We start from the raw sequence: 13,081 nt of genomic DNA, 5'->3' as shown, positions 1-13,081 counted from the left end.
AGTTTCCCTACCACTGAGGTCAAACGGACTGCTCTGCAGTTGTCAGCTTTATCCTTGCACCCCTTTTTGAACAAGGGTGTAACATTCACAATTCTCCAGTCCTCTGGCACCTCCTCTGTGTCTAAGGAAGACTGGAAGATTACCACTAGTACCTCTGCAATTTCCACTCTCACTTCCCTCAGTACCCTTGGGTGCATCTCATCTGGTCCTGGTTCCTTATCAATTTTGAGGTAAAGAAAGCCTTTCTAAAACCTCCTTCCTCTCAATTGTAAGTTCTGCTAGTGTATCAGTTACCTCCTCTCTCATTTCCTTTGTAAAGACAGATGCAAAGTATTCTTTCAACACCCCTGCTCTTCTTCCAGCCTCCACATACAAATACCCTTTTTTGAACCTAATCAGCCCTACTCTTTCTTTTACCACCCTTTTAATATTTACATGCAAATAGAAGATCTTGGGATTCCCTTTTATGTTCGCTGCCAGCCCCTTTTCATGCTCTCTGCTTGCTTTTCTAATTAGTTTCTTCAATTCCTCTCTGGTCCTTCTATATTCAGTCTGATTCCTATTTTCTACACGATATCTGTCATATGCACACTTCTTCCTTTTCATCTTTAACTCTATCGCTCTCTTCATCCAGGGCACTCTGGGTTTATTCGTCCTATCTTTCCCCTTCAAGGGAATATACCTCGACATTGCCTGCAACACTTTTTATTTGAAGGTGGCCCATTGTTCAGCCACTGTCTTTTCTGTCAACATTTAATTCCAACTCACTTGACTCAGGTGCATTCTCATTCCATGAAAGTTGGCTTTCCCCCAATTAGTTATCCCTGCTCTGGACTGTTCTCTGTCCTTTTCCATGATTAACCTAAACAATGATCACTGTCCTCTAGAGGCCCTCCCACTGACATTTGATCCATTTGGGCCAACTCATTCCCCAGAACCAGGTCCAAAAGTGCATGTCCTCTCATTGGACTAGAAACATACTGCTGTAAAAAATTATCTTGAACACATTCCAGGAACTCTCAATCCTCTTGTCCTTTTGTACTATTCCAATCCCAGTCTATATTTGGATAATTGAAGTCCCCCATTATTAATCTATAACTCTTGCACATCTCTGTAATTTCTTTGCAATTTGTTTCTCCGTATCCCTTCCACTAGTTGGTGATCTATATACTACACCAATCAATGTTATCACACCTTTTTCATTCCTTACCTCTAGCCAGAGATTCTGTCCTTGACCCCTCTGGAACATCCTCTCTCTCTCCAGTTCTGTAATGCCATCTTTAATCAATATTGCCACTCCCTGACCCTTTTCCTCTTCTCCTGTCTCTCCTAAACACCTTGTACCTAGGAATATTTAACGCCCAGTCCTCCCGTTCTTTCAGCCAGGTCTCTGTTATAGTTATAATATCATAATTCCATTTGTCAACCTGTGCCTGCAGTTCAAAAATCTTATTATCCACATTCCATTCATGCACATTTACCCTGATTTAGGCTTTTTTACTGTGCCACTTATTCTGACCCCATCTAATGACTTATTGTTGTCTACTCTAATTTATCAAACTCTCCAAGTATTTGATCTACCTTGATGTAACTCTCTGATATATCCTCATATATCAGTTGATGCTTCACTACTTCTCACTACCACTCTGTTTTTCTCCTCTCCACTCTGAATTCCCCCCAGGTTTCCATCCCTCTGCCAATCTAGTTTAAACCCTCCCCAACAGCATTAGCAAGCCTCTCCGTGAGGACATTAGTCCCAGTCCTGTTAAGGTGTAACCTGTCCCTCTTGTACAGGGCCCACCTGCCCCAGAACCGGTCCCAATGCTCCAGAAATCTAAACCGTTCCCTCCTACTCCATTTCTCCAGCCATGTGTTGGACTGCTCAATTTTCCTATTCTTATGCTTACTAGCACCTGGCACTGGGGGCAATCCTGAGATTACTTGTCCAAGCTGAACCATGTAGAGACTATGAGTCTCTGCAGAACAAGATTGGGGCAGCTCAGTGGATTGTTGTGTGCCTCTTAACAATCAGAAAAAGGTGTTATTGGCAGAGGGTTGGGTTGTTCAGTCACTTACGAGCCTTCTCAGTGTTGTAGATAATGGAGCTGGGGGAGGCCAGGGATAAAAGCGAGGGAAAAAAATTTGAGAATAGGTCACCTTCACTGAAGCAGCAGCCCCTTTTACACCTTGCCCAATTTTCTCTTCCATATAATCTAATAGGAAAGAAAACAGGGTGAAGAGAAAATGAGCTGCCAACTCGCCATGCCTGGGTCGCTCGAGCTGCCAACTCACCATGCCCGGGTCACTCGCTCTGCCAACTCACCACGCCCGGGTTGCTCGAGCTGCCAACTCACCATGCCCGGGTGACTCGAGCTGCCAATTCACCATGCCCGGGTCACTCGAACTGCCAACTCATTGAGCCTGGTTTATGCTGTCACACAAGATGAATTTCACCCTCTCTGCCTTGAAACATATATTTGTTTTATTAGTTGTCTGCAATCACTTGAAACTAATGATTTAGGAATTAGAAGTAATTTTTGAACTTTCCCAAAATCATGCAGTTAGCAATTCCAATAACCTACATGTTCAAAAAACTGTTAAACACTAACAGAAATGAGCTTGAAGAAATCTGTCATTACCTAGCTAAAATTATAATTTAAAATTTATTTTGAGCAAGGGAATGGGTTTAACTTTATCAAAGCCTTTTTAAAAATTCATTCATGGGATGTGGGCATTGCTGGCTGGGCAAGCATTAATGTCCATCCTGAATTGCCCTTGTTCAGAGTGCATTTTAAGAGTCAACCACTTTGCCTTGATACCTTTCTCTCTCCCTTCACTTAGTGTCCTCAGTTATCCAAGGATTGCTAATCATGGCTCAATGATGGCATCATTTTACAATGGATGGCCCAAGAACTACCTCAGCCAGAAAGGAAATTGAACCCTTGTCATCAGTATTATTAAGCATCACATTCTAACCAAATGAGATAACCCACCCTATTAGGCATACCACAAGGCAGTAAGCCAGAGTCCCCAAGCACCCCAAGCTCAAGCTCAGTAACATTTTTCCACCAATAAACTACTCCCATTGCAAGAGAGGGGAAGGGCACAGGTACAGTGGTAAATAAAATCTCATAAAACACATTCTGATAGACACATAGCTAATTTTTACCTCAAAGGCCATGGGAAGTTTTTGCAAAGTTACAACTAGTGCAAATGGTTTTCTGAAACATGCTGTGGTACAGATTAACAATAATTAATTGTTCCTATGCATGTCAATACAGCACATTTTGTTCAGACTGAATTATGTTCTCTAATTAAACCTTCAACCATTTTTTGAAATGAAAAACATTGAAGTATACAATCTAAATGTATCTCCTCTGCCTTCTTAATTACAGCAAGTGATTAGGAAGGCAATTGGAATGTTAATGTTTATTGCAAGGGGAATGGAATATAAAAGTAGGCATGTTTTGTTATAGTTGTTGGTGAGACCACTTCTAGAGTGTTGTGTACAGTTTTGGTCTCCTTATTTCAGGAAGGATATAAATGTGTTAGAAGCAGTTCAGAGAAGGTTCACTCGACTGATACCTGGGATGGGTAGGAGGGGATATTATCTTATGAGGAAAGGTTGGACAGGTTGGGCCTGTATCCATTGGAGTTTAGAAGATTGAGAGGTGATCTTACTGAAACAAATAAGATCCTGAGGGGACTTGACAGGGTGGATGCTGAAAATATGTTTCCCCTTGTGATAGAACTAGGGGATTACGGTTAAAAAAAAAATCTCCATTTAAGATGGAGATGAGAAGAATTTTTTTCTCTCAGATGGTCATAAATCTTTGGAACTCTCTTCCCCAGAAAGTGGTGGAGGCAAGGTGATTGACTATCTTTAAGGCAGAGGTAGTTAGATTTTTGACTAATAAGAAAGTTAAAGTATATTGGGTATAGTTGGAGTGTAGAGTTGAGGCCACAATCAGAACAGGCATAATCTTTTTGAAAGGAAGAGCAGGTTCGAGGGCCAAGTGGCCTACTCCTGCTCCTAATTCGTATGTTTGTACGTACCCTGCAAGGAAAAATAAATCCATTACCAGTAATGGACAAAATGCAAGCTGATTTTGCACCACTTTTTAATCTATCTAATTACGTGAGGACTTGCAATTCCTAAAGGAAAAATTGGAAAGGAAACAAAAACAACTTTGGCTAAGTGTGGGAAACTGGATTTTCTCCAAAGAACAGCAAGTCATTATTGAATCATTATTAAACTTGAAACTTTGTTATGGACATTGCAAGAGTCCTATGACTGTAATGTTTTTTTTGTTGATAAAGTTGAGGAATGTTGTGCTTGGAAATGGAACTCTTCCTGTTTCAGGCACCCAGGGTCAGCATTAAACACTTTCCAAGTCAGATATAGCACTTCCAGATGCGGAGCAAAGCATCCCCCAACCCCCAGCTCGGCTCTAGCTCAAGAATATTCCCTTTCCCCAACCTCAGGGGAGCCCTCTCTGATGTGCCAGTGGGCCATTGTAATCATTTCTCACACCAATTAGAAACAGTTTTGTCCAATGAAGACTGGATTAGTACTGCTGAAACTCATAGGCAGCAAATACAGAAAATCTTTCATTCCAAATCTCATAAGTGTATTTTAGTGCCAAGCCTACAGCAGCATCAGCTCCCTCATGTTCACATTTTTATCAAAAATTAGAGGCAATAGCATCGCAGTGTGTCCACCAAATTAGCTGTATATGTGAGGTCAAGCTAACCACAGAAATAATGAACTTATGTTGCTGCCCACCCTCTCCTACCTTCCAAATCACAACGTTGCAACTGTAGAGACAAGTCAATGACAGAACATTGTAAAAAAAGAAAAAAACTGGAGTGAAGAAGTGATTGAAAAAGGAAATAGGGAAATAGAAGAGGAGAAAGATAGATGGACATGAGTGAAAGAAGAGAGAACAGAGTGAAGGGAGGGAAGCCATTTTACACAGAGAGTGGTGTTGATGGTAAACACATGGTTCCTCTGGCATCAACCTCCAGAGGCCTAACAGGATCGCAGACTCACATTTTCATTGGAACTACAAACTGCTGTCAGTCTTCATTTACATTTTGAACATTCGCACCCTGATACATAAACTGGGAAAGTGCAGCACAGAGATCACATGGATAATCAGACCTTTTATTAAATATAAGTAGTGCCTAGACAGAAAAAGATGAGATAGATTCTCATGTTCCTGTCCCATTCGAGGATGTATTCACATGCTGAGAGTGCATCATGACCAAGTGCTTTTTAATAATAGGGTGGTTTTATTCATATTCTGAAACAAAGATTAAGAACTCTATTGATTTCACAAGTAAGCTGTAACCCATGGGCTACCATTTCAGTCTCCGATGTGAACTCTCTTAAAAAATACATTCCTTGCAGTATGGAGTTTCACTTTTAAGTCCTCAATACATTTCAGTGGGGTCTCATACCTAAGGCTTGTACAACAGCCCTTATACAGCACAAAGTCTATCTGCCTGATTCTAATAAGTTACATTTCACCTGTCCAGGGTTACAGTGCCCTGATTTAGTGGACAAGGTCATCAGCAGGTCAGAGCCTTACCTTGGGAAATTAGGCAGAAGCAGAAGCCTACAGGTGTAAGATTAGCTACTGCCTCAGGACCCTCTCTACTGTTCTCCAGTGCAGACAAAAGGTCTCCAGCTTTAATCAGGAGATTGAGCCTCCAATCTGAAGGCGACTCAGGGACATGGAGTATCATCAGCTTCTTTAGCATCCATGGAATTGGATGAATCACAAAAAAAGTGAGGCTGGAGAGCTCCCTCCCATCTCTTTTTCATGGGAATGCATAGCCTCCATCTTTTGTAGGCACAAACCTAGGTCTGCCCCTTTGGAGAAGCCTAGAAATTCTAGGGCAATATAAAAGGGATGGAAACCTAGAGTGCACCTCTATTTCCTGTCATTCGCACTAAGGTAATGTATTCCTGGGCACTATTGACAGGAAAATTAGCCCTGTGGCAACAGTATTCAAGTCGGACAGAAATATTTAGCATGAAAAAGAAAGCAATTTCTTTGCACCAGCTTTGGCAATAGAGGAGATGGGAGTGCCATCTGAGATCAATGGAGTAATGCTGAGAATGTAGATTAATATAAAAGGAACAAAGATCAAATCATAAAAAGTAAATAGTGGCTTTTGGTTAAACCTTTGAGACAAATGAACAAACTGTGGCTAGAAATTGGTACTCCCTTCCTAACGGCACTGTGGGTGTACCTACACCACATGGACTGAAGCAGTTCAAGAAGGAAGCTCACCACCACCTTCTCAATTAGGGATGGGCAATTAATGTTGGCCCAGCCTGCGAAGCCCACATCCAATGAATGAAAAAAGAACATGGTTCCTTGGGATCTGAGAGGAAAACTGGAAGGGAAAAAAAGACAGAAAGAGATGAAACTTGGGCTTCAACAAGAAGCAAAAGATGGCTGGACATAGAAATATGTAGAATAAGTCCACTTGGCGTTAACAAATTCTTTTCTTTATTCTTTCATGGGATGAGAGTGTCGCTGACAAAGCCAGCATTTGTTGCCCATCCCCAAGTGTCCTCAGTTCAAGTGCAATTAAGAGTCAAACACATTGCTGTGGATCTGGAGCCACATGTAGGCCAAACCAGGTAAGGACTGCAGATTTCCTTCCCTCAAGGACAATAAATGGGTCTTTACAAAAATCAATGATAATTTCATGATCACCATTACTGAGACTAGATTTATATTCCAGATTATTAATTGAATTTATATTCTTCTACCAGCTCTCATGGTGGGATTTGAACCCATGTACACAGAGCATTAGCCTGGGCCTCTGGATTACTATCTCAGTGACATTACCACTAAGCCGCCATCTCCCCAATTAATAATCCAACATCATATCAATAAGTATATAATAACAAGTAAAATATACACCTCCTGTGATTTTAACGCCCACTGTTTCCAAATTGTAGATAAGCTTCATGTATTATTCAGGGAGGTTTTAAGGAAGAATTGTTCTTGGAATGCAAACAACGCTGTATTTACTGCCAACTCTAAGGGCATTGTCAACCATATAGTGCAAGACCAGAGTCACATGGAAGCCAGGCTGGGTAGGGATGGGCAGTTTGCTGCGTTAGTGAACCAGTTGCATTTTTATGATGATTTAGTGGCTTTCATAGTAACCTTTCTGATGCTAGTCCACAAATTAACTGATTTAATTAATTCAATTTCACAACTGGAATTTGAATCCTTGATCTTCGATTGTTGGTCCGATAGCTGGTTTCGTTAACTAATGTCTAAAAAAAGAGCTTCACTTCCCTGATTTGCTTCAGTAAAAAGAGCTTCTGCTTGTTGTCAGCCTATCAGTGTGGCTGGATGCCAAGCATGAAAACCAATGGCAGGAGGCCTCAGCTAGAGGCTGTTGGGAGATTCCCAGGATGGAGAAGAGGATGATAGGTTATCACAGAAGTGGGAGGAACTGAAAATTGAGAAATGAGGACTGGGGATGGGGTGGGGCCAGAAAAGCCACCCAAGGAGGGGGAAGAGAGATCAATAATCCAGATTTTCATGACCTTGCAAAGGGAACATGCTGGCTGTTCTTTGACTATCTAGAAAGCTAAAAGTACTAATTCAGAGAGCCATTGCAGGAGGGAAAGTATGAGCAATTGCGCTCGGGTGGAATGCTGGAAGGCAAGGTTAATGATCAAAGCAGGTACAAGGGTGACAGAAGCCATTATCGGCACAAGTGAGGTAGAGGGTTTCTTTGAGAAGCAGTGGGGAGGGAGAACTCCTATTCCTCCTGATCAGAAGGAATGCTGTAAAGGGACTTACCTCCTTGAACCGGCAGCTCTCACCTCCCTTACATTGCTGGGTTCACTGACTTTTGGGAAACCACAGCAACAGTAAAATTTACATCAGGCTCCTCACTGCACTGTGGCAGCCAAATTAAAATACAAAAGCTACCACTGTTAAAACAACAATGATATGATTGTGGCCTTTACTCCACTTTCCTGCCTGCCCCCCATAACTTTGGACTTAATCAAAAATCCATCTAACTCAGCCTTGAATATATTCAATGATCCAGCCTCCCCTACTCTTTGGGGTAGACAATTCCAAAGACTAATGACTCTCAAAGAAGAAATTTGTACTTTCAATGTAGAACTTTACCCACAACAATGCTAATTCATAAATACATTCAGACTGCAGTTCTAATCTAAACAATATTTTCCCAGGCTGTTTGCTGCATTGACATAATGCATGAACAGATGTCTGAAACATAAGGGCACTTAGATTGCGAGCGTAACATTGAAAGGTTTTTGAAAGAAGTGCTTTAGCATTTACAGCAATCTTTTCTAGATATTTTGTGTCTATTGAACACAATTAGAAACCCTCAGTGCTTAGAGCAGAGCTGTAAATCCACAGATTTCTTAATAAGCCTTTGCCTCGCACTGCTAGACTCACCAGAGTCACTGTGTAAACCAGGATGTGTTTAATGGATAAAAGCCAGTTCATGGGTGGAATTAACTTAAAATACAATAGAGCTGTGAAGCTGATCAGATGACACAACCTGGTAGCGATAGACCCCACAGCTACTGCAGAACAACTGCTTGCATTTATATAGCGATTTTAATACAGTAAAACATCCCAAGGAGCTTCCCAGGAGTGGAATTGGGCAAAAATTGGCATTGAGCCAATACAGGAAACCTTAGAACAGTGCCCAAAAGCTTTACAATGTGCAATTAGAGGAAATATCTGCTCGTCCATTACTGGACATCAGACGAGCAACCTGACCACACAAAGGCAATGGTGGGGTCAAGATAGATGGTCTTCATAAAGCCCGATAAGCAGGTCAAGTGCAAGTTTACAGAATTATAAAATGCAGTTTCTACCAACTGCAATTATTCTGGACTGTTTGTTTTTGAGCTTATTATAATTCATGTTACCTTTGTAGTTGATACCCTCTAATTATTAGGAGCCACAATTATTAGCATTAAATGTTTAAACACTTACTGGACAGAAGTATGTATTTTCCACGATATGTTTTGCCACATCAGGTTCACCTGACATAGACATGATAAACAGCAACGCATCTCGAGCCTGTTGTCCTACCCCTCCCTCTCGGTGAATGAAGGGAATCAGTAGGGAGAAGATGAGAAAGTTTGTTGCTCCCTGGTCTTCACTAGTGTGGAAAAAGAGTTCCAGGATGGAAGGGTCCTTGGCCAGGATGGAACAGAGCTGATTAAGCAATAAAACCAGCTCCGTTTCCACAGTGGGAGTAGTAGCCTCGGAGCACACACTTAACATCATCATTAAAGGCTTCAAGATTGGCTTGTGGTGCAGCAGAGGCTGATGGCATTGAGTGACCAACATTTCATACATTTTTATCTGCTCAATTTTCATTTCATCTGTGAACTGCCTTCGAAGACTCCACAGGAAAAGTTTCTCCATGACATTTTCAGTCACCACAAACTCCAGAATGGGACCCATGGCAGCATCTTCAGCTCGCTCTTCAATCAACAGAAAGATCATGTGCTCCACATAATTCTGGACAGCACTAGCTTCATCAGGAGAGATAGCCCCGTGTTTTGCACTGGAGTTCTTCAGAGGGTCGTGTCTTTCTAAAATCTTTACCACCTGTGCAGAAATAAGGTTTGCTTATATTAGTCACATCACAAAAGGTCAATCTGCAACTTTAAAAATTAAATTGCAATTAGGGTAGCAACTCAGAGTTACAATGAGTGTCAGTGTACCAGGGATAGAAAGGAGTGGAAGGAAAAATCAATCCATGTTTTTACTTCCGGTTGCTGTCCAGCGACCTCTGTATTGGAAAGTGCATGTAACATATCACTGGGCGAGGGCAGATAAGGCTGGATTAATGATTATGCAATGTGATTGACACCACCATGGTGTGTATCAATAAACAGCTTTCCAGACCAGGAGGTACAGCTTAACAGTGCCCAATCTTTCTTTCATCCCAAGGCCACAAATGCATTGGATAGGGACTGATTTCCTCCTCTATTTTCAGAGGCACTGATGCCAACTGCAGCACACTGACAATAAACTAGATGACATCAACAAACATGGAACAATCAAATCTGACACCACCCAGATCTTGTAGTTCAACAACTTACTGGATAAACATGACAAGTCACAAGGAAAACCATCGAGCCTAACATTTTTCTCTTGAAATATGGGTTGGCAGATGTGGGAAGAGCTGGGTCACAAATGCTTACTACAGAAGGCTGAGTAAACTGTTGGCTGGTCCTGTGAATTGGGAGTGACTTCTTGCCCCAGTTGAGACCCTAAAGTGGACACAATTGAGTGGCCACAATTAAATGGCCCTTAAGTGGCCTCAATTTTTAGGCTGGCACGGATGACAGCTTATGGAGGAAAGGCCAAAAATAAACTGCGTTCGATCTCGGGCAGGAAGGTGAGGGGGAGCCTCCATTAGAGGACCCCTTCTGACTGGGGGTGCCCTCCCCTTAGGGACAGTGACCTCTGGCCTCATCCTCACCCCTCCCTCCGCTTTATCCCTACACCTCTTTGTGACCCCTACCCTCCACGCCCTGGGACCCCTGCCACTTGCCTGTCCTCCTGGTCCAGGAACTTAGTTCCAGGCAGCTCCCTGCAGTGCCTCTTCTGGCCTTTCCAGCGCTGTACCTGAAGGGAATGGAAATATGCTGGCCAATCTGATTGGGCGGCAGCTCTTTAAGGTGGGACTTCCTCCCAAGTGAGGGCAGAAGTCCCGCTTTATGCCAATCAATGTTTGTTAGAGCGTAAATTGGTATCAGGGCTGCTAGAGTCAGCAGGGGTGTGTTCCCCTTCAACTCCTTGGATGGTGGGGGGCACGGGCTGAGCCCCTGCCATCCTGAAAATTCAAGCCTTAGTTTCGGTGGACAGAACATCACTAGCGCTCTGCTCAAGGGTAACAAATGCTGACTTGGACAGAGACACTCACCTTGCAAATAAATAAAAAAAACTTAACTTTTTGATGAAGCAGAAAATGGAGGGTTCATTCCTTCTGAACCATTAAGTAGGTTAACAGATTGGAGTACAATTCTTTAATAAGCAAGTTCCACTAACAGAGAATACAAATTTATTTTAGGTGTTAAAGAACACACTATCAAAGGAAAATAAACCCCATGGAGGCCTGAGTCACTCTTAATCCAGATAAAAATCATAAATTTGAGGATAGATTTTTTTTTAAATTAATGATTTTATTTGTCTTTTCATACAGGAACCTGGGGCAGAATTTCGCCCTTGTCAGGCAGGCTTGGCGGGGGCAGGCGGGAAGCCAACCGCCGCCCATGATCGAGGCTGGGAGGTGATTTCACGCTGGTGGGCCAATTAAAGTCCATCCAGCATGAAATGCGAGCAGCAATGCTCAGCACTGCCTGTGCGGCTGGGGGAGGGGCGAACCTGAACTTCGCAAATGTGCATGAATGATTGCTTGATAATCTCCCTAAGGCACAGGGCTGCCTCAAGGAGATGAAGATTTTAAAGCAATAAATTAATTAAAAATGTTATAAAACATGTCCCCCTACTGTGGCTCCGTCACATGAGCAGGGATATGTTCTTAATTAAGTTTTTAAATTTTTATCTTATTTTTATTTGCTTTAGGAAACCTCATCCCACCCATGGATGAGGTTTCCTAAAAAGTGCAAAGGCCGCTTGGTCTTTTTGTCTGTCCGCCAACTGTCAGGTTGGACGGGCAGGGGAAAAATTTCTTATTATCTTGCTAATGGGCTTAATAGGCCTTTTAGTTGTCAGAGGGCATGCTGCCGACTTGGGCACACACCCACCGATCGAAATATCGCGCAACTGCTTGTTGACGTTGGGACGCTCGCCCAATGTCAACCCTTGTCATTTTACGCTCAAGTGGGTCAGGCATCCACCCACTGAGGTAAAGATTTTGCCCCTAGTTTTTGTGCTGCTCAAAAAATCCATTGGAGCCAAGTAAATCCACCATAAGAATATCAGAAATTGGAGTAGGAGTTGGCCATACAGTCCCTTGCAGCTGCTCTGCCATTCAGTATGATCATGGCTGATCATCTGCCTCAACACCACTCTCCTGCCTGATCCTCATGTTCCTCAATTCCCCAAGAGACCAAAAATCTCTCTCCCAGTCCTGAATATACTCAACAATGAAACAGCCACAACCCTCTGGGACAGAGAATTTCAAGGATTCATAACTCTCCAAGTGAAGAAATTTCTCCTCATCTCAATCCAAAATGATCAACCCCTTATCCTGTGCCCCTGTGTTTTAGAATTCTCAGCCAGAGGAAACAATCTCTCTAAGTTTATCCTGTCAAGCCCTTTCAGAATTGTGCATATTTCAATAAGATCTCCTCTCATTCTTCTAAACTTCAAAGAACGTAGGCCCTATTTAGTCAACCTCTCATCATAGAGCAACCCTCTCATCCCAGGGAGCAATCTAGTGAACCTTTGCTGAATCTCTTCCAAGGCAAGTTTTTCCTTCCTTAGATATGGACACCAGAATTATGCACAGTACTCCAGTGATCTCACTAAAGCTTTATATAATTGCAGCAAAACTCAATTCCCCTTCCAATAAAAGCCAACATGCCATTTGCCTTCCCGATTTCTTGCTGTAGCTGCATTCTAACTTTCTGCGGTCCTTGTAAGAGCACAAACAAGTCTCTCTGAACATGAACATGTGAAATTTTCATGTCTTTCAAAAAATATTTGGCATTTTCATTCGCATTACTGAAGTGAACAACCTTACATTTCCCTACATTATACTCACATCTGCCACCTTGTTTCCAACTTACTTAACTTGTCTGTAGCTCTTTGCAGCCTGTGTCCTCCTCACATCTTACATTACCAGTTAGCTTTCTCAGCAGCAAGTTTGGATATATTACTCTCGGTCTCTTCATCCAAGGCATTAATATAAACTGTAAATAGTTGAAGACTTAGCACTCCACTAGTCACAGCCTGTCAACTTGAAAATACCCCACTTATCCCTAATCTCTGCTTCACGTCCATTATCCAATCCTCTATCCATGCTAATATATTACTAACCCCATGAACCCTCATCTTACGCAGTAAACTTT

At 42.3% G+C, this 13,081-nt stretch overlaps 1 protein-coding gene across 7 annotated transcripts in view; it reads right to left on the bottom strand.

Moving 5' to 3' along the window:
* fhip1aa (FHF complex subunit HOOK interacting protein 1Aa) overlaps positions 1 to 13,081 on the bottom strand; it is a 176,888-nt gene that overhangs the window by 76,578 nt on the left and 87,229 nt on the right. For all 7 annotated transcript variants that reach the window (XM_041201850.1, XM_041201875.1, XM_041201856.1 and 4 more), the window contains one exon: positions 9,021 to 9,644. In XM_041201850.1, the coding sequence (XP_041057784.1) occupies positions 9,021 to 9,644 (624 nt within the window). The remainder of the gene's footprint in view (positions 1 to 9,020; positions 9,645 to 13,081) is intronic.

Source organism: Carcharodon carcharias, chromosome 1, assembly GCF_017639515.1.
Source record: "Carcharodon carcharias isolate sCarCar2 chromosome 1, sCarCar2.pri, whole genome shotgun sequence".
NCBI lineage: Eukaryota > Metazoa > Chordata > Chondrichthyes > Lamniformes > Lamnidae > Carcharodon > Carcharodon carcharias.
The sequence above is the reverse complement of the archived record's forward strand: the minus strand, read 5'-3'. Positions and strand labels throughout refer to the sequence as shown.